Source organism: Eucalyptus grandis, chromosome 11 (genome assembly GCF_016545825.1).
Source record: "Eucalyptus grandis isolate ANBG69807.140 chromosome 11, ASM1654582v1, whole genome shotgun sequence".
Classification (NCBI taxonomy): Eukaryota; Viridiplantae; Streptophyta; class Magnoliopsida; order Myrtales; family Myrtaceae; genus Eucalyptus; species Eucalyptus grandis.
Genome location: NC_052622.1, coordinates 42,495,226 through 42,516,083, shown reverse-complemented (window position 1 = coordinate 42,516,083; position 20,858 = coordinate 42,495,226). Strand labels below are relative to the sequence as shown.

The 20,858-nt window shown below is 40.5% G+C and overlaps 3 protein-coding genes across 3 annotated transcripts; 2 read left to right on the top strand and 1 right to left on the bottom strand.

Annotated features, from left to right (window-relative positions):
• Window positions 1-2,226: 2,226 nt before the first annotated feature.
• On the top strand, window positions 2,227-4,565 carry LOC104426577 (inorganic phosphate transporter 1-4). The gene is given in 3 exon segments (XM_039304160.1): window positions 2,227-2,425; window positions 2,597-3,353; window positions 3,356-4,565. Coding segments are annotated over 2 exon segments (1,644 nt in total). The 5' UTR covers window positions 2,227-2,425; window positions 2,597-2,638; the 3' UTR covers window positions 4,285-4,565.
• A 1,294-nt stretch (window positions 4,566-5,859) lies between these two features.
• On the bottom strand, window positions 5,860-8,670 carry LOC104426576 (actin-depolymerizing factor). Its single transcript, XM_010039678.3, has 3 exons — window positions 8,432-8,670; window positions 7,194-7,459; window positions 5,860-6,398 (listed from the first exon to the last, which is right to left on the bottom strand). Exons 1-3 carry the CDS (start codon window positions 8,453-8,455, stop codon window positions 6,248-6,250), a joined length of 441 nt encoding a protein of 146 aa, XP_010037980.1. The 5' UTR covers window positions 8,456-8,670; the 3' UTR covers window positions 5,860-6,247.
• Window positions 8,671-10,727: 2,057 nt separating this feature from the next.
• Window positions 10,728-14,467, top strand: LOC104426575 (chromatin modification-related protein MEAF6). Its single transcript, XM_010039677.3, has 7 exons — window positions 10,728-10,873; window positions 10,969-11,063; window positions 11,501-11,601; window positions 12,452-12,521; window positions 13,745-13,772; window positions 13,875-13,932; window positions 14,054-14,467. Exons 1-7 carry the CDS (start codon window positions 10,861-10,863, stop codon window positions 14,154-14,156), a joined length of 468 nt encoding a protein of 155 aa, XP_010037979.1. The 5' UTR covers window positions 10,728-10,860; the 3' UTR covers window positions 14,157-14,467.
• Window positions 14,468-20,858: the final 6,391 nt, after the last annotated feature.

Sequence of the window (20,858 nt, the reverse complement as noted above, 5' to 3'; positions counted from 1 at the left end):
ATCCACGTCAGTATTTCTCTACATAAATTGGCCAAATGAATTGAATTAGTACCAATGTTAAAATATTTAGAATTAAATTGATTTTATAAAAATATTTAGGATTGAATTGATACTAATAAGTTTCAGAACCGTTTGTTTTTGGGCACTTTTCCCACCTTTCTACCATTACCAAATCCATCCCATTTAAGGACATGTTGATGTTGCTCAAAGTTGCCATCGGTAGTGGAAAAAAAATGAGGGATGGAGGCAAGATTAGGACACGACCAAGTTGGTTGTGGGTCCCTAATCCTTCATTTTGCCATGTGGGTGAATGAACTGGCGTTCCCAAGGGCAGAGAGTGAAAACATGAAGTCAAAAGTGGTCACAGAAACTTTGGATGTCCCCGCGTGAGATGGAGAGGTCAACTAATCCCACTTCAATTCCTCCTCTTTCCCAAGAGCCGTCAGTAATATGTGCGGGCCACGTTCTTGGAGGCGAGAGAATCTGATCTCAGTGGATTTATATTTTCTTACGACTATTCTCAAATTAATGAATCATTCAAATAATCCGGCTGCTTTGACTTCACTTTTTATGGGTGGGAGGCAAAATACAATCAATAATACCAGGTGCACTTATACTTCATCACACTATCTTTGCAAATTACTTTTTTTTATTTTTTATTTTTATAAACCAATCTTAAGATTCCTAGCATTCGTGCGATGAAATCTTACATGCATGTAATCTCTTGCTCACTTAACTACTTAAAGAATTGTCCACAAATATAAAAGCACCGAGAAAACATTGTCCTTGACATTGGTACGGCCAATCCGATATCACTGAGCCAATCATACGAGTTCCTCAAGATGCGAATTTTGAGAATTGGACGATTGTTGTGCTGACAGAATGGAAGATTGTCGTTGGTCAAGCAATGCCGTGTCGGCATGACAAGTTTATCACGTTCCCGAAAAGGAAATAACAAGTCTCGGTTCATTCGAGCGGACAAGAGAACACGGAAAGCAAAAGAGAATCAAATCGAATCAAACGAAGTATTTCCATCTCAAGCCCCCCGTAAGTGTCCTTTGAAAGGCGAGAGGAAAATGAAGGGTAACCACATGCTGGACCCCGTTTTGTTAGTGCCATTAGTATATCATAATCATATGCACCTTCGGGCGAAGATCGAACCTTAAATTCAAGCGACAAATCAAGATCAGAAGAGACGCCAAGAAAAGTTGACGGAGTTGAAGTTTGGGAGAAAATGCGCACTATGTGGAGACAAGAAGGAGGCGCGACGTCGCCGTAATGGACTGCCGAAAAGAGAGCGAATATACCAATGGCAGATTCCTTCCTTTTTTCGGACCCCCACTCAGTTCCAATGTTTATATAAGCCGACCCTCACTTCTCCCCAACACATTATCCCAGGACTCCCCGAAGTCTCCACTAAAATCTTTCCTTACATCTCTTCCTCTGTCTCTGTCTCTGTCCACTACTGCCTTCTCCCTCGCTATCATCATCGATTTTCGCGAAACTGAAAAGAAAAAAACGTTGACATCCATAAGGTTAGTACGAGGAAGACCTCCCCCAGACCACCCCCGCCCTTTTCTTTCTCCCCTTGTTCTAGGAAAGATTTATCGTTTGTTTTCCTTCTTTGTTTAACATTTTACGGCCGACACGAAAGATCCGAGAACAAAATTACAAGAATAGACTTTACCCTCTTTCCATCCCTTTTTTCCTAACCAATTAGATAATTGCTTTTAAGGGTTACATTTGGTTTGACCAAACGCTTCATTGTCGTTCGATTTGGTGTATGTCCATGCGGGCATCTCATGCGTGCTTGCGTGGGTGGTCATGCCGTCATGCATGTGTGTAGGCGGGCGAGCGAATGAATTTTTTGTAGCCGAAGCCATTACACATTAAAATTGTTCTCACTTATGTGATAAACGTTACTTCAAATTAGCGTGCTTTATCGATACACATGATCCCAAATTGGGTTCTCAAAACTTTCTCCCGACGTGGCCATGTATGGGCTTTTCGTTTTATACTTTTGTTTCGTGGTCATTAGTCAAACTTGTCCGAGACCATCATATCCATATTAGTGAACCTGAATCTTCCTGCTCCGGTTCTGCTGCTTCAGAACAATGTGGCTGGCGCCCGTCCGCCTGCGACACTCTCGGAGGTCGGTTAGTTTCATGTGGATTAGAGAGAGAGAGAGAGAGAGAGAGAGAGAGAGAGTTCTTTTTTTTGTCTTTAAGTTGACCTTTTCCTCAACGGTCCATGACACCATTTGGGAACGCATAAAAACCAGCGTTCGAATTTGGGACGTCAGCCATATCCGTATCGTTTCACTTTCCTTCCTTCACCACCCGGGAAGAGCACGAAGTTGACGCGGAACGAGGAACGTTGGAACTTCTGCTGAACCTTAGAAAGTTTCGCGCCGAAAAGAAAACCGGTCGAGTATTTCTCCGTAAATGATCATTTTGTCTAAGAATACATGGCAGTTCCGAGGGTGTTCTTCTCTGCGCTTTCGACATAGCTCTTCCAATTGATCACATTGAAACGATTAAGTCAGATCGTGACATTTGATCATTACTGGTTATCTTAATGTTGTACCATTTTGCAGGTTGGACAGCATTAAGTTGGGTTGTCAGTAGGCTAACTTGACATGGCCGGTGAATCAGCACAAGTTCTGAACGCGCTCGACGTCGCAAAGACGCAATGGTACCATTTCACGGCGATCATCATCGCTGGGATGGGCTTCTTCACGGACGCGTACGACCTCTTCTGCATATCCCTCGTGACCAAGTTGCTTGGTCGGATATACTACCACGTGGACGGCGCGGCGAAGCCCGGAACCTTGCCTCCAAATGTGGCTGCAGCTGTCAACGGCGTGGCCTTATGCGGGACCCTGTCGGGCCAGCTCTTCTTCGGCTGGCTCGGCGACAAGTTGGGAAGGAAGAAAGTGTATGGCCTGACACTGATGATCATGGTGATATGCTCAATTGCTTCGGGCTTGTCCTTCGGCCGCGAGCCCAAGTCCATCATGGCGACGCTCTGCTTCTTCCGGTTTTGGCTAGGATTTGGCATCGGAGGCGACTACCCGCTATCTGCAACTATTATGTCTGAATATTCCAACAAGAAGACTAGAGGGGCCTTCATCGCTGCGGTTTTTGCGATGCAGGGGTTCGGGATAATGGCTGGCGGTGTGTTCGCAATCATCATTTCGACCGCCTTCAATTATCGGTTCTCCAGCCCAGCTTATGAGGATAACCCGATCCGCTCAACCATCCCGCAGGCCGACTTTGTTTGGAGGATCATTCTGATGGTGGGGGCGATTCCGGCCGGTCTCACCTACTACTGGAGGTTGAAGATGCCCGAAACCCCCGTTTCACCGCCCTGGTAGCTAAAAACATGAAACAGGCCGCTGCCGACATGTCAAAGGTTCTGAACGTTAATATGGATGCAGAGCAACAGAATGGTGAGAAGCGGCTGCCAGAGTCGGCAGCTGAGGATCAATCTGCTGGCTTATTTGGCTTGTTCTCTAGCCAGTTTGTACGCCGCCATGGGCTTCACTTGCTCGGAACTACGAGCACATGGTTCCTACTCGACATCGCGTTCTATAGCCAGAACCTGTTCCAGAAGGACATCTTCAGCGCTGTCGGGTGGCTTCCCCCGGCAAAGACCATGAACGCGATCGAGGAGGTGTTCAGGATTGCCCGGGCTCAGACGCTCATCGCCCTGTGCAGCACTGTGCCAGGGTATTGGTTCACAGTGGCTTTCATCGATAGGATGGGGAGGTTCGCCATCCAGCTGATGGGATTCTTTTTCATGACGGTCTTCATGTTCGCCCTTGCGATTCCTTATGACCACTGGACTCACCCAGGAAACCACGTTGGCTTCGTGGTGATCTACTCGCTCACTTTCTTCTTCGCCAACTTCGGACCCAATGCCACCACATTTGTCGTGCCGGCCGAGATCTTCCCAGCCCGGTTCAGGTCCACATGCCATGGCATATCGGCAGCATCCGGGAAGCTCGGTGCCATTGTGGGGGCGTTCGGGTTCCTGTACTTGGCTCAGAACCAAGACAAGGCCAAGGCAGATGCAGGGTACCCTGCAGGAATTGGAGTCAGGAACTCCCTCCTCGTGCTCGGTGTAGTCAACTTTTTGGGGCTGCTATTCACGTTTTTGGTGCCGGAGTCAAAGGGTAAGTCTCTGGAGCAGATGTCAGGCGAGATTGAGGATGAAGACGAGGCAAAGCAGGCTTCGGAGCAGCAGCAGGCTTATAGTAGTAGGACAGTTCCAGTTCTTTAGATGCCGCGTCTGCCGGACTCCGACATGTCTCCTCCAGTCCGTCTCGGAGCAGTTCTGATGAGGGCCGGTTTTCATTTATTAGCTACTGAATCAAGTGGACTTGGATTGCCTCACTATATGTCTCTCAGTTTCAATCCCTAGGTTTTATAACCTTTGATTTGTAGTTTTGTAAAAGATGGTTTTACTGCGGCATCCTTATCATTATCTGATGCCGTTTCTGCGTTTGTCGTGAGGCATTCATTTTGTCACGGGTTTAAACAATATGATGTGGTTTCTCCATAGCTGAACGCTTTTATTTGTTTGTTGTGTCAGTGTGGTTTCAAATCAAACATCAGGAAAACGTAAAAGTAAAGCCCATCTTTCACTGACACCATGCAACACAGATTAATTAGCCTGGCTGAGAAGTTGAAGAGCTCTGCATTTCTTAAATATGCAAGAACATCTATCGAAATTTCTATTGTGAAGTTTCTTCCCTTAGAACCATCAGAAGAAATCCTCATGGAAACCCTGTTTCTCAAATTCGTTTGTTAGAGAAGTGTAGCAGGTTCATTTTGGACAAGAAATTCCCGCAAACGAGTAGAAAATTCAACAAAGAATCGTTTGCAGTTGCATAGACGATTCGACTTCCCAGAATAGGATGAGTCTAAATGCAGTTCGACACTTCTGGGAATATGACTACGACCACAGCTGCAGAACTCTCGAAGGTGAATACAACGTTTTGAGGATGCAGGGGAAGCAACACAACAAGTGAGATACTACTACCGACATGAATTTTGGTTCCTATTCATTTACTTATATCGGGAGAGGAATGTAGCATTTCTTTCGGAATACTCCTCTTATATTGAGAGACTTCTTGCTATGCTATGGATACACATGCTTCCGTACATTATGCAAAAATCAAAGGAACGTAACTGAATGACAGGAAAGATGACATGATGCTGAGGCTGCGATTGTCACAATCGGTATTAACCAACATATCTCAATCGTTGCTTTGTCCCCTAATAGGATCATTCCCTGCAATTAATCTACTCCATCCGGAAATAGGTTTGCCGAGTGTCCACGAGCAAAACTAGGGTGAGCTCTTCTGCATGCACTGGATGCTGCTGTAGTCCAGGGATCGAGGCTATTGTCAATGCCATGAAGAATATGGAACTCCACTAGTTCTCACAATGCAGATTGAGGGACCACTCGGTGGAGCAGGAGACGTGACAGTACGAGATAAAGAAAACTCACCAGCCTAGAAGAAAAGAGCAAAGTGGTTAAATTCCAAAACTCGTTTTATTTCATGATTGGTTGGTGGCAGATCAAGCGACAAGGTTTAATACAAAATCGGGAGAACAGAGATCCTCTGCAATTCTCGCAACTTAGAGGGCTAACAACAATTTCTCAAGTGTGGACACAAAATCTTTAATTAGAATCAACAAGAAGCCATAATGTGTCCTTATATGCTATCCGAAACGCAAGTGTAATTGAAGTTACACAGTGTTTCTGGAGCTGAAATTGAAAACACGTTTTATGATAGGTTGGTAAAGAAAAAGACCGAATCAAATTACATCAAAAGATACTCCTGAGACAGAGGATAAACTTATGACTTGCAAGGCCATAATTGAAGGGATCAATGTGCTTCTCTGCCTAAAGTAAGGCAATGAAAACTTAAAAAACGTTACAAGTCAAACTTAAGGTAAGTTCAGCAACCAAAGCATATAAGTACTTCTGATAGAATTTCCAGCTACTTAGCAATTGCTGTTATCCTGGAAATGCAAGCAGGTAAAATTTAAAGCAAAGATACCTTACGAGCTGATCATAACAAAGCCTCATATTGTGGTCGTCAACAGTAGTAACAACTTGTACTATTTACAGATTTTCTAGGCACTATTGAATATCTAATGTCCGATGTCGTCAGGCAATGCATCGTTCTTTGGGACAACAGGGAATCGTCAATGTTTAACCTGTAAGCTGGTTATCAATTAGCACGCTCTTTGATCACTTCCAGATCCATTTCTGTGGGGTCAGTAGCCTGAATCTCGTAATGAATGCCGTCCAGATCTCGTCTGAATCTCTCTCTGGAGGTGGCATAGAGCATCTTGGCACGTATACGTGATGTTGAGGGAGACCTAATCAATGTCCCAATTAAACAAAACCTCGTTAAATATCAGGAACATAATAATCCAGAACAAAAATCACATCTAGGGTACTCGATCACTAGCATCATGAAGAGTGCTAAAAACTTGAGAAGCTTTCCAGAGCATAAAATAGGCAATATCAGTGACCCAAAATATGTACTTGACAGATGCCCATAAAGGAATGAGACTGAAGGTTTCACGAATAGATGTTCTAGCGTGACTTTAAAGGCATTCAGATGACTACTGTTGCTTCAGTTTGCTTGCATCACCCAATATTTAATTAGCAGATGGTGGTGTCACACTACTTCCCACTATAGTAGGCCAAAGTCATGACTAAGTAGTTCCTTCTTGTCCTCCAGCTGAAAACAGTATCAAATAGAAAGGACAATATGAAGGGCGACAAACTAACATGTGAGCTTAATATTTCCCATTTTTCCTTTGATAAATATTCAGGCATCACCTTCATGAGTTCTAAACAAATTGAACATTCTCACACTGCTTAGTTTGAGATGCTGAGCAACTGCTAGAAATTAATTCATGGGGGAGAAGGAAGTTCTTCATTCGCACTGCATTATTCAGTCAGAAAACTGATATCTATATAGCTGTCTGTGAACTAGAAAATCATTATGAGAGATATAAAAGAATATGACTGCCAGACACATTAGATGATGGATGCTCACTTTTCTACTTCACTTTTTCTTTTCTTTTTTTGGCAAGTCAAGGACTTCTGAGGAGATTGCTAAACCAGAATGAAATATTAAGGTTACAAAGTGCATTTAGACTAACCAGGCAATGAAGAATATCTTGCTCTTTTGGCAGTTATCAGAAGTCACAAAGTCGTAATCATAAACGGCGTAACGGCAATCATTCTGAGGGAGTGCAGCTGTGAAATCCTCATAGCTTTCAGCTGGGCCACCAGTCTTCTCAACCACAACCTCCTTTTTCTTCTCATCAATCTGGAAAATCACGTAGCGATGGACTCTCTTCCTCTTTAGATCCATGAAAGTGCTCTTGCTATGATCAGATATACCCATGCCAGATGTGGCATTTCCCTGGGTAAAAGGAATACAAGAACTCCTGACTCGAGGTTTCAAATGAGGTAATTCAAACAAACCAAAGTTCCTCTTTAGAATAAGATCTATACAAGAGTTCTGCACACAGAAACCCCATTATGCTATTATGCTCCTAATTATAGTTGCATACTCAAGTTACAGAAAATACAAATCATTGTCTAATTGTATAATAGCCGCGGACACGGTGGAATATGGGAATAATTAGGAAAATTTTGCAATAAGCCAAATGCAGCCACTGAATTGCCACTCAAAATAGCACGAATCGCCTGCACAACTAATGGAAAAACATCAAAGTGGGCCAAACCATCAACTCATTTTCCTCTTTGGAAATGGCCTTCCAATGGTCATAACTTCCAACATTCCGAAGGGTGAACAACAATGCATGGTCATTTAAAAGTCGTAGATTCCAGCTAAACATTTTCATAGTCTAAGGGATGTCTTTCGCATTTTCCCGGGAATAAAGTACAGCCAGAGTATCCTTTTTATTCCACAGGTAAGTATACGAAATGCAATTAAGTAAAGAAGCAGTAGACACCCACAAGTTCCGCCGATTTCAAAAGCCCACGAATATGCTTAGCGATCCCAACATCAGGCAAGATGTTAACAGTTTATGCTTGTGCAAAAGTGAGCAAACCAAAACTGCGATTGACACGTCCTCGATGATCATGTCAATCATCCGTAAACAAACGAAAAATCGTCATTCGCTCCAGCGACACTCACAAGCGCAAAAACTAGAGGCGACAAGCAAAACAAATCCATCGCCCGTAAAAATCAGGCTGCTCTAAGAGTACCCTTTTCAGATAAACGATTATATCATCACTACTCCCACTCAAAATTCAAACTTTCGCCAAGAACTCAAACGAGCAACCCGAAACGCGTCAAGGGTTCGACATAGAATCGCCAAAAAAACAAAAAAACAAAAAAGGGATGGTTGCAGCGAGAGAGAAATACCCGACTCAGCCATCTGAACGACATGGCAGGCTGAGAAGCACCGCAGATTACAGACACGGAAGTCGGAATCAACGAAGGAACGAGAGCAACAGGTGCCTCCCGAATGTCGAGAGACTCGTTCTAACAAGGAGAGGACTCAGCCTTTTTTTCTCCCTGTCTTTTCCAGAGCAATTTTTCTGTGGAGGCAAGACGTAATAAAAAAGAGAGAAGAGTCCGCGACAAAAACGACTTCTTCCCTCTGCTCATTTATCTACGAAGGAAAGTTCATTATTTTCGAATCCCCTCGTCCTCTTCCTCGAGCGACAAGTACATCCAAGCAATCGTCCGAGACTCCCGTTACGGATACCGTCTTTGGATTAACCATGCTTTTTTGGCGTACCAGAAAGGCGCTAATTAGCGCGACACGTTTTATTAATTAATGCTGGAAAATTGGAGAACGGATCAAATACGAGTCACGAATTTCTCCTGACCTTTTTTGGGCTTTCGTGGTGTGGCGAGAGGTGGAGGGATGAAGGATGGAAAGCCGTGTTGAGAGGAGGAGGTTCGATTGTACGACGAGGAGGGTTTACGGGTGCCCCCCTCCATTTTCTTTTTTTAAGTGCGGGGCCAAAAATAAGATAGATTATGCACCGTTAATGTTTGTTCGAGATGAAAATATGGATTAATTGATAGTATTCAGATCGGTTCGGATGGATTTAAGAGTGCTTTTTGAAGCATTTAAGAATTTCCCAAAGTAAAAGGAGAAGTCGAGGATTGTGGTGATAGGGAGGCTGGCTGCATGCTGGACTTCCCTGTCCTAGGACGGAAGCAAGAACAATAATTGAAAGGAAAAGTCGTAATAATTATTGTTCCGTGCAATTATCCTAAAAGTAAAATCTTGAATTTCGAGACAATGTTGTAGATGGTTTGGCGGAATCCACCCTAAAATATGTAAATCCTTCCATATGGCAGTAATGTTGATTCTCGATATTCCCAAAAAAAAGAGAGAGAGAGAAACCAACCCTAGCCCAAGATGAAAGAGAATCGCCAATCACTCATTTTGGAAGTATCAATCTCTTCCAATTTTTCCTTTTTTATTTTACTCTTTTTCTGGGGTAAGCATGTGCCGATTAAATTATATAATGTCAAGATTATTATATCGAAATCGAGAGAGAGAGAGAGAAAAAAAATTCAAATGGGGACTTGAAGATGGGTCATTTTCTAGACAAGTCATTAAGTCAAAGTGAGAAATAATAGGAGGAGGAGGAGGCAAGGTGAGGAAGAAGATGGAAAGGCAAGTAAGACAAGACAAGGATGCCTAGGGAGGGAGGGGATGGGCGTGGGCCGGTGCGTTTGCCGCACGCTAAGAGCCTTGGCTTCCGTGGAAAAGAGGGTTTTCTCTTTTTGACTTTTTTTATTTTTTTGGTAAGTTATAAAATCTTCCCTTCTCTTTGCTTTTTGAACAGCAATCTCAATCTCATCATATCTCCCCCTTACAATTATAATAAGGTAAGCTAAAAGAAAAGCCCCAAACGTCTCGTCAAAAAGGCCATGGCATCATTATTTTTCCCAACACCCCAATCGAGTCCATCTCATGTCACATCCCCACAATTCGCCGCATAAGTCATGGCATGAAAGGCTCAAAATTAAATTGACATTAAATTACAGAAAATTTCCTGACAATACAATCGCACGAGTCTGCAGTCTATGCCAAATCCATGGCTTTTTTTTTTTATCAAAAGTGCACGATTGCAATTCAATAGAATCTTTTGATTAAAAAAATCGATAAAGCACGGGAATAAAGAGAAAGAGACTACAAACGTTTGTGCGTTTGTCCTAAAAAAAGATACAACCTATCCAAAAATGAAATGATATTATTACACATGAAAATCAGGTGAGGTAAAAGCAAGGACTAGAGATGTGTAACCAAGCTAATTTAATCAGAAAATTAGATCCGACCCAAAAGAAAAAAATCGGAAAATTGGAGAAATGGTTGATTTCTCGATCCTACGAACCTAGCCTAGGATCGGTTTTCAATTAAACCGGTTTCGAGGTAAAATGATCATCATCTAGGGAGAAAACCCTCGGAAAAGGGGGAGGGCCACACGAAATGGGCCGAGCCAGCTCCTTTCATGGGCCCTGGGCCGTGCCATACTCCCGGCGAGCAGGCGCAGCCCGTTGCAAACCGAGCTAGCCCGACCCGTTCACCAGGCCCCTACGCTGGCGGCGGAATCTCGGGTTTGGATCGGCTTCACGTAAGTTCGACCCGACCCGGCCCATTCCCAAATTTTGGCGGGTTCGAGATCGACCGTAATCGTCACGTCGAAATCGAATTTCGTAACCCTAGCAGGAGTTCATGAAATTCCCCTTTCCCATCGACCGACTGAATTAGGTTTTCGTTTTCCGAGTCTGAATCCTGTCGGATTTCCCGAATCGTCCCGGGGAAGGACATGGATTCCGAAGGTAAAAAGCACTTTGAATTTGGAGGAATTGGGTCTGTCGATTCTTGGGATTTCGACGTCGGAGATTGTTACAGTGAACTCGTTCTTGATGATTAGGGCAGAGGCTTCCGTCGAATCCCTCGGCGATGCTGTCGTCTCTTCTGGCCAAGAGAGCCAAGCTCCACGAGGAGCTCCGCAACATCGAGAAGCAGGTCGGTTTGCTTCTCTGGCTTGGCCCTCTTTGCTAAACCCGTTCGTGTTAATCCGATGGTTCATTTCTTTCCTCGTTGATTGGAGTTGCTGGGAGGGCGTTTTGCGTTTGTGCTTCCGCTACGATGCCGCGAGTCGTGAAATGGGTTTGAGTCGGTTTCAGGTCCCATGTCGACTTTATCTAGATAGCAGAGGTTTTAGCATAGTTGGTACATTGCTTAGAGAGGTGGACTTCAAATGGTTGAGTCTCTCGCTTTTTGTCAATTCATCGTGAAATTGTTGATTTAGCTGTGAAGCTCAGTAGTATGTCTGATATCGTTGAATATCTTCTGATGAGAAGAGCATTATCCGGTAGCTTACTGTTTTGTCTGGCTTTGGACCTTGCAATGTAATGACTGTTTGTTTCTCTGGCAATGATGCTCTTGATTTTCTTTTTCAGGTATATGAGATGGAGACAAGTTATTTGCAGGACCCGAGTCAATGTGGGAATGTGCTGAAAGGTTTTGAAGGGTTTCTTTCTGCATCTAAGAGTACAGCCTTGTACGGTTACTTGGCATTGTTCTCAAACTCTTTTTTATATACCTCCATAAGTGGAACTCCACCTCATTTCTCAATTCATGAGTTGTGTGTGGTTTATCTGAATTTGTGACAATTTATGTGGGAATGTTGTATAGGTTTTCTTTAGCGAGGACACTATCACATATTCTGATTATTGGATATCTATCCATCATGAGAATTATGTTATTTTCATCTTGAATATTCCATTTGGCTGGAGTGAAATAGAAATACAAAAGTAGAATCAGTTTTTCTTCATGAACCATATTGCTTATAAGTTTGTTATATCCTACGGATTGTGGATCATTCTCTTAGGTTTTAATGGTCAACTGGGTGAGAGACTCGTTTGTTCTGTTTGTCTTGCCAGACACCATTGCCTGCAATACCCTTGTACACTTAATATGCTGGAAACTTTTGTGGTGTTTAGACTCAGAAAAAGGAGTAGGGAACTTTTTAGAATGGGATTATTGCATTATAGATGAAAATGTCAAGTTTCAAGTTGAGTAGCATCTAAGAATTTGAAAAAATGTAGACAGTGTGCTTCCTAAGGAATCAATTCGATGTTCACTTGTAAATTGTTTTATCCTGCTGAGGGAGAGATTCAGAAATATATGCCCAATGCATTCATGGCCATTGGCGGAAGAGCACCTTAGAATTAAGTGTGCACATAGTAGTGCATTTCTTGTCTGCTAATACAAGGTAATGCTTCATAGAAACAACTTTAGATGCATCAGATGACTTACATTTATGGTTTACTTGGGTATTTGATAATCTGTATGCAATGGTTGAATGTATTGTCAATAATGTTTGCTCATCGCACTCGTGTATTCTACAGCATGAAGCGCTCGAGGAAATTTCAGCCTGAAGACAGGCTTTTCTCTTTGTCTTCAGTCACCTCACCAGCTGTATGTTTTTAATAATGGCAGTTTCGGTATCCTTCTGAATTTCAGCCTTTTATGTAAATCTGTTGTTGAAGATCAGTTGTGTGTTATGGAAATGGGAATGGAGGCCATTGTAGAACGGTTCTTTGAGGCAGCTTACACCCTGATTGTATAATTCACATCTACACATTCAAATTCGATAAGTTGTAGTCAAGTGAATTCTTGAGAAATTTGGCCATATATAAATTTGCTTAAATTTTTGTTTGTTAGTTGAAGTTAGGAGCTCTTGAACTCAGTTTGAGCAAGCAAAGGAGTGCATGCTGTGTTAATGTGGCATTTAGCATAGGTGCCCCAAATGGGTTGCATCAACATAGTACACTCATTAACTATAGCTCATTGTCTAGTTGAACTTGAATGTGCACATCTAAATGTGACATGTAAGATGGTTGGCCACTTAAGCGAGGGGAATACTACTTGCTGCAAGCTCCTCATTACACTTCGAAAGAGAGTGTTAAAATTCAGACATAAAATTTAATCATGTCACTAGATACATGAGATTGAAGATTTTTCTCCATCAACATCTTCCACTTTACCACATACAGAATCTGCTTAAAAGAGGCAGAAACAAACTGATGATGTGAAGCTTCAAATTCCTTTCTTTCCAGATTAGATAGATAAGGCGTTTCATAGAGTTTATAATAGTAGGACATGGAATGGTTTGCCTCTAAGGTGTCTCGTGGCCTGACCAAATTTAAACTTCCAATCACGGATTGTACAGTGAACTTTATGCTTTTCTACTCAGGACCTCCAAACATTCCTTCTTCTTTTCTTTTTTTTTAAGCTTTTCAATTGCTGTTTTGTTGTTGCGTTGTGGGTCACTTGAGTGTTGGCACTTGTGGTATTGGTTACAAAAGATTTGTTATTGTCTCATGGTGCATGCAGCAGCAATATTATCTTTCTCAAGAAGAATTTTAAAGAAGAAAAACAGAAATTAAATAGTTTTATATGAGACTCTGTGCTACATCTATCTGTCCTGCTTAGACAAGAATTTACTACATACGAATTCATGGTTCTTCTAATTAATCAACGGTGAGGAGATTGTTGCAATAGTTTAACACACTTCTACTTTTTCAAGACCCTTAATGTACTGTAAGCTGTTGAAGTTTGAGGATGCCATTCATAGAGTAAGATATGGCTAATTCTTATGGTATTGTCCTCTGTTTTTTTTTTTTTTTTTTTTTTTGAAGGCTGAAGAGCTTGCAGGGGGAAGAGATGGTGAGATACATTGATCTTTACAAGACTTCTATTCTTTTATGACCTCTATCCATGAACCCTTTTTTATGCTCTCTCTCTCTCTCTCTCTCTTTTCTTTTTCAGATGGGAGATCAGATCTTGGAGTTGGGAGATCTAAGGGGGGTATATATGCCAATGGGCAGTAAGTACTGTGTTTTGTTCTCTTTGTGACTAACAGAATATGGAGGCCGTCTAGGCTGTCATCACTTTAAAGGCCTCTAATCTCTTGATGTCTGTAATAATTGGTTAAACTGTCATTATAGGGGAAAACCAAAGAAGGGAAGACCAGCACCAAGAGATGCAAAGAAAAACAGGGCTGCTGAACAAGATTTTGACTATGAAGATGATCCTGATTTGACCTCCTAGATTTCCATGCTCTGGCATTTAACCTGTCTTTATAGAGGTTTTTCAAAAACATAGTTTCCCGTAAATTTGTTCTTGCAGGTATATTCTTTTTGTTTTTTAAACCCCTTTCATAATTTCTTAATAGAAATGGAAGTTGAAGTCAACGGGAACACCATCTGAATATGTAGAGCTCTTTTTTCTTGGCACATACATAATTTACCTCTTCTATCAATGATTGTAATTGAGGTTCATGAATCCTTTTGGATCTCAAACTTGAGAATTGCGATTTTATTTGGCGAGAGAAGGTGGCTGCATATATATTCTTTTCCATTCTTGATGTGGATGAGACTGTTATGTTTCGGTTCAAGGGCTCTTAGAGTTTGTATTATTTACCATCAGCAAGTGTATCGAGAGTATCGTGTCTGTTTATTATGGATTCTTCTGTAATGACATCCGTCTTGCTGGACCAATGCCAAATACCAGTTGATGATTTCACTTAGTTCTCGGAACTGCAAAGACAATTCAAAAAGGATTTCAGGGTGGTGAAAAAATTTGATGAAATCAAGGAAAGTTGTCTTCCCATGGAATGAATTACTGCATTCTGTCTTTCAAATGCAACAGCTAAAACACTCAGGACACCGATAGTACGTATGTTAGCCGTAGAAGGAAAGGAATTTGGTCCTTATTATTATCAGGACAAATAATCAATACAATAGCAGAAGTGCAAGATGACCCTTGTACAGAAACCTCTGCATGAATTAGATCGAAACACAAGGTCTAAAAGACTATTGGCGCTGAGAGAAAGGGACAGAACCCTCGTCACTTCCTATGCTCTTATTGCGCGAGCCTACCACATTAATCTATAATTTAATACTGACATTTTTAATAATTAGACGCGAGGATGATGCAACTTTATACATGAAAGTCGGCCTGATTAGCATTCTAGATTCCTGGGCCATTTTCGACTTGGCGACAATACTCTGCACAGGCCCGGTTACATGCAGCGACGCTGGCAGCTTCTTCTTTGAGGCACACTGGCATGCACGTTTTGGCACACTCCGGGATCACTTCGCCGGAGGTGGCAGCGGCGAAGGCCATCAGCACCACCACTATCAGGAGAATCGCGACCACCGTCTTCTTGTTCATGGCCATCTCGACCTTTGTCCTAGAAGTTCTTGTAATCTGCAAAGTATAGTTTTTTTTTTTTTTTTTGGTCTTGAGCTTGAGCATTTTGGAAATGTCTAGTACGTGTTCTTAAATAAGGTATGAGCCTTCCTTTTTTGGCCATTTTCTATTTACGTGAAGAACTGATTCGTGGTTTGGAGGGTCAAATGGGAGAGATTTCAGCTTGGGAACGATTGGAATTTGTCCACTCTACGATATGATGATACACACATTCTTGGGATTTGTCCCGTGCATGTCTATTCATGGAGATTTCATTAGTTTTATTTCTTGCTCTACTATATATATATATATAATAAAACAAATTGAACGACAATTATTTTTATCCAAAACAGAAAATTCCATAAACTAAAATGAGCAAAAGTACATCGAACGGACGGATCTACATCCGAAAATACAAGAGCTTATGGACATTGTCTTTATCTCCTGCGATTTATATATAAATGAAGAGTAATGTCAGATTTTCTAAGACTGATTTACGAAAATCGATATGTCAAACTGTGAGCGAGCGGACTTCGAAACATGTGGGCTAATATTCAACAACTAATAGCAAAATGAGCCATTACTTATCAAACCGTTTTTATAAATCAATTTTAGTAAGTCTATAATTTCGCTGAAATGAAATCCCACAACCTATTTATAAGTTAAAATAGAAAAAGCAGTCCCGCAACCGAGCATACATGCATGTAGTTACTATTATTATTATTATTATATATATTCACACGCTCGATTTTGTACTTGAATAAATCATTCTTAAAGCCAAGATCGCATAAATACAAAAGTGGGATCCTTCCTTTTTCAAAACAAATTTGCTATAAATAAGCCGCCGAGTCTGCTACTTTATTAGTTAGTGGAGCCTTTCTTCACCGAGACGTCATCAATAGGTAATTATCTTAATTGGCCAAAGAAAAGCAAAAAAAGAAATTGTGAATGACTTAACCATACAAGTGGGATAATTGATCAAAAAATCATAATTCTATGGTTAATTAAGTTCTAAAATTTTCAATTTAGTCAGTTTAGTCATAAATCTCATTATGACAATCGTTAGTAGCATAAACGACGCTTGACACGCGGCATGCGCTTTCTAAGTGCTTGAGAAATTTTACAGGAGTGCTATGGATTAAAGGATGCGCTAATAAAGGACATCTAACGGCAATCCCTTTAGAAGATGATGTAGCAAAAGGACATCGCATGCGCTAATAAAGTGTGATTTATTTATTTTTTTCCCTTTTTGCCTACTAGCTTTTGCATAATTGACAAACAAATGACCACTAGTTACGTGATGAAAGTCGGGCGAGCAAGTGGGCTGCGAATGGATTTGATCTTGGCACAAAATCTTGTAATCGATCATGATTATATCGATCGAGAGAAAGAGACGCGTAAAGGCAAAATCTTTTGGTTTGCTCACCAAACTTTATGAAAGCAAAGCCGCCACAATTCAAAACGTCGGTGAAGAAGTCGCATTTGACGACAAATGAAGCCCCTTCCTAAAAGGCTACCTCGTGTATTAATAGAAAACCTCGAGCAGAGTTCAAGATGTGCGATGTGATGATGGTGCGGATGGTGGTGGACAAGATCCACTTGACTTGGGCGGGGATAGTGGCATATGATAGTGATTTTTTATTTTTATTTTAAAGCTCAACACGTTTGATTTCAAGACCCTAAAGTCAAGAAGGGAATACTTTTCACCGTATGAATGTAAGCCATTGGAGAGCAACGTCGATTTGCAATAATTCATCGACATTTCTCTTCAGTCGTAGATCTTTAGGTTGGGTTGGTGAAAGACCAGCAAGTTTAAAACTTTTGGAACCAACTAGCTCGGGAGGTCAAGTGAAGGGCGCCGGAAATGTTTGAGGATGAAGAAACGGAATGCATCTTCTCATCCCAAGCGTGATTTGATTAGATTGCATTTATTTCCACATTAAAGTCGAGCTCACAACTATTTTTGTCGGCCGGATAGAAAGAAATCATGATCTTGATATGTTTTTGGCGAGGAAAGGACTCTTCTTTTATGACCACTGCAGATCAATGCATGACGCCCACAGAAAAAACGTGTGAGTAATTAGGCCTCGCATGGCGTCAGTGGCTTGCTTCACTTCAAAGGTGGAAACTTAAGAGAGAGAGAGAGAGAGAGAGAGAGAGAGACCCCATACGGTTTCGGAGAGCAAGAAAAAGGGGAAAAATCAAAGTTTCTAATTATTGGATTAAGGCTAAGCTGTGAGAAAATTGCAGTTAAATTTGAAAATTCGCTAAAAAGGATTTGGTCTTCTCTCGTCATTCACTTGAAATATGTGTATTGGAGACCGCTCTAATTCGTTGACTTGTGGGAAGCGTCGTCATCTCTATAGAAAGTGGAGCATGGCTCTTAATTCGTGGTAGTGGTTACGAAGTTAGACTTGGTCTCACTTAGATTGTCAAATTAAGAATTTTTTATTGCATAAATATTTGTTCGCCTTGAAGAAAATTCGTGATTAGACGAAAATTAGACTGCTTATTCCCAAAGAGAAGCTTAGAGAAAAGTATGGTCGACTGTTTTGCATGTTTACTTTTTTGTGTTCATACACAAGATTCTACGAAAATAACTCTTTTAAAATTTTCTACAAAAATAATTTTTGCAAGTTCAATGAAACAATTTATATCAGAATCTTCTACAAAGTCTTGTACAAAAATGATTACTTTTAATTTTATGCCATTATAGTAACCTCAAACATGATTTCTAACACTTTCCTCGTGGTCACTCTTATCTTCGAGATTTTACACCAATTTTGGGCGTGTTTATTTCAAGAAAATGAATGATTTGAAAGTTATTTTCTTAAAAATGAATGCATCACTAACAAAAATAATTGAATCAAAATAATTTTCATCACTTATGAAAATATTAGAACTTGAATTGTTATCCATAATAAAAAATATTTTTCATTAACTAATTATTTTAATCGATATAAAAAATTAGTTTTAAGAAAAAAAATTCCCAAATCATTCATTTTTCACGAAATAACGAAGCCTTAGTTTCAAAACTCAGCATATTTTACAAGTCTTAGAAAAAAGCTTGGGAAAATGATAGAAATTCAAGAATGCAAAGTGTAGTTTTTATTAAATAACAACAGTCTAAAAGCCATTAAAAAGTGATAAGTGGAAAACTCCAACTTTATCACCAAACTGGAAAGAATTAAGACATTGAGGGGGACTGGACAAAGGTTCAATGGATGATCTTAGAATAGAGACTGTAATTGTTTACCGATCTGAATAGTTCCCTTCTTTTACACGCTTTTTATTTCCATATGGTAAAATTATATTGTATACTACAAGTTGTTCTTTTTTTTGGGCAAGTTGTAGTAGATTTCCATCATTTAATTTGAAAAAAAAAAGGTTGCAAATAGGGAATCTTTGAATTTAAATATAACAGGCGTGAGGAGGTGGTGGATTTAGTATATGTTAGATATTAATCTATCGTTAGCATTAACTTTAATAGGACAAGAATTTTAATGCATTTTCTGCAATTGTTTGAGATTGAAGCTGTTGGGATTACTTTATGTACAGTGGAAGTCGAGGCTTAAAATGTCGTCCCTTGAAATAAAAGTTTGTGTAGTATAACTTTTTAAAATAGAGAATGCAAACTACAACTTAGGAGAAAAAAAATTTCGCATCCTCATTTGGCATAATATTGATGTAAGCCGAGTTTCATTTTCGCTATACCTTTTGTGCAACGAGGAATCTTATTTAGGTAGAACCCCCACTCACATATATGCTAATTAACCTCATTAATTAGTTAATTAAAACGTGAGCTGAAACCAAAATTCGACCGTGCACCTAAACATTACTATTGTTTATGCCTAGGAACGTGAAAATTTGAACTCGTATTATGTGCCCTGATCTGTACAACGACGGTTTGCCCATGCCAAAGCGTACATCCATCCCTTGACTTGATCATGAGAGAGTGCTAAAAAAAATGAGGTGAGCAATTACTTTAATTAGACCTCGGATGCTTATTAGCTACACATCATCTTGAAATACAAGAGTATGCAACCACACAGGTCGCAACAGAAGCTTAGAGTCACGGAGCATGGTCCCCCCTCCATTAGAAACGGCCACAGATTTTCCGAGGTTGACCAGGATTAACTTTGACCCTAAAGTAGGAAAATCAGCCTGCCCTAATGACCTTAACCTCCTCGACAAGATCAGGTCAAAATAAATGTCCACTTACTAGGACATTCGAATGAGAAAACTGCCGCGCATGCCGTCCCAAAATTGCAAAGACCGGAGAGTTTAAGGAAGAAATCCGATCCTCCCAAGTTTGATCTCTTCCCATCATAGTCCTAATAATATAATTATTCAATTAGAAAATTTGGCAAAAGAAAACGATGCGAGAGAGAGAATCCTGGAAGTCCCCCACGTGGCGTCCGGTTGCTCGAAATTTCATGGTGATGGAATTAGGGTTGGAATTAGTGTTGGACCACAAGGGCGCACCGACGGTTGACTGCTTCTCAAGAATTGCTTGGCCTGTGTTCAATGTCAAATTTCTGCAAGGGCAGATTTTTGGAGCGACCCAAGAAGTCATTTTGAGACGTGAATCGCATTCACACTTTGGGGAACAATCTAGTGAAAAAGTAAATATCTTCAGTACGCAACTTTACCTTACCGACAAGATGTGTTGCCCTCTTTTAACAATCCTTGCCTTTTGTCTCATTTTCACCCGCATATAGGATTGCAAGAACCGTTAGCTCCGAAATTAGGGTTAGTGTCGACATAGTTGAGATTCTTACTGAACTTGTTTACTAAGTGGCGTGGAAGATTTCGAGCGTTTGAGCACCGAATCATTGAATACAGGGGCCCCGTCCATTTCAACACTTAAACCAAGGTTTATCACGATATTTTAGTAAGTTGATATTTGTAAGATGTCAGATCTAATTCAAACTATTTATTTATGCCATTTTAACGTACTTATAATTATTAATCACCAATTTAGTAAGATGAAAGAATCCGTTTTTAGATTCTATTACGTGGACTTCAAACGGTAACCCAAATTAATTTCCACATATATTCGGTACTAATTATATTACAGGTAATCCGTACAAAGGATATCTTGTTTATTCTCAATTTCACAACATTTTGGTGAAATTTTATATTTGACTTTCTAATCAGACGACTCTCTAAATGATTATCCTATTAAATATATGAATTTGTTTCCGCTCCACTAATTTCATAATGACACATATTGCTATTCCATAATTTCCTTAAAAAGGTTATTGGAAATCGAGTTACATTATCAATGCATGACATCTTCTGAGTATGTCCTTAATTGTATTATCAAATATTATTGTCTTTTTATTAATATATCAGTGCACGATTGTAGAGGTTTACTTGAAAGTTTACTAGTACCTTGTAAGTCTTATAAGTCGATTAAGCCTTAGCTTTTGCTCCGGATAGATGACTTTGATCTTGAAAAGTGGGCATGCAGTTGGTGGAGTTCCGATAGGCAACGCATAATCATTGGCGCTAAACCTGGGTTGAAACGCTCGTCTTGCAACTTTTCACCAGGAT

What these genes read in the sequence shown, in the direction of transcription:
- LOC104426576 (XM_010039678.3), bottom strand. Translation starts at nt 8,455, where the DNA reads ATGTCGTTCAGATGGCTGAGTCGG. An exon ending in CGTTCAGATGGCTGAGTCGG is followed by an intron (nt 7,460 to 8,431) that starts GTATTTCTCTCT and finishes CCTTTTACCCAG; the next exon opens with GGAAATGCCACATCTGGCAT. An exon ending in AAGATATTCTTCATTGCCTG is followed by an intron (nt 6,399 to 7,193) that starts GTTAGTCTAAAT and finishes GACATTGATTAG; the next exon opens with GTCTCCCTCAACATCACGTA.
- LOC104426575 (XM_010039677.3), top strand. An exon ending in TCCGCAACATCGAGAAGCAG is followed by an intron (nt 11,064 to 11,500) that starts GTCGGTTTGCTT and finishes TTTCTTTTTCAG; the next exon opens with GTATATGAGATGGAGACAAG. An exon ending in GCATCTAAGAGTACAGCCTT is followed by an intron (nt 11,602 to 12,451) that starts GTACGGTTACTT and finishes TGTATTCTACAG; the next exon opens with CATGAAGCGCTCGAGGAAAT.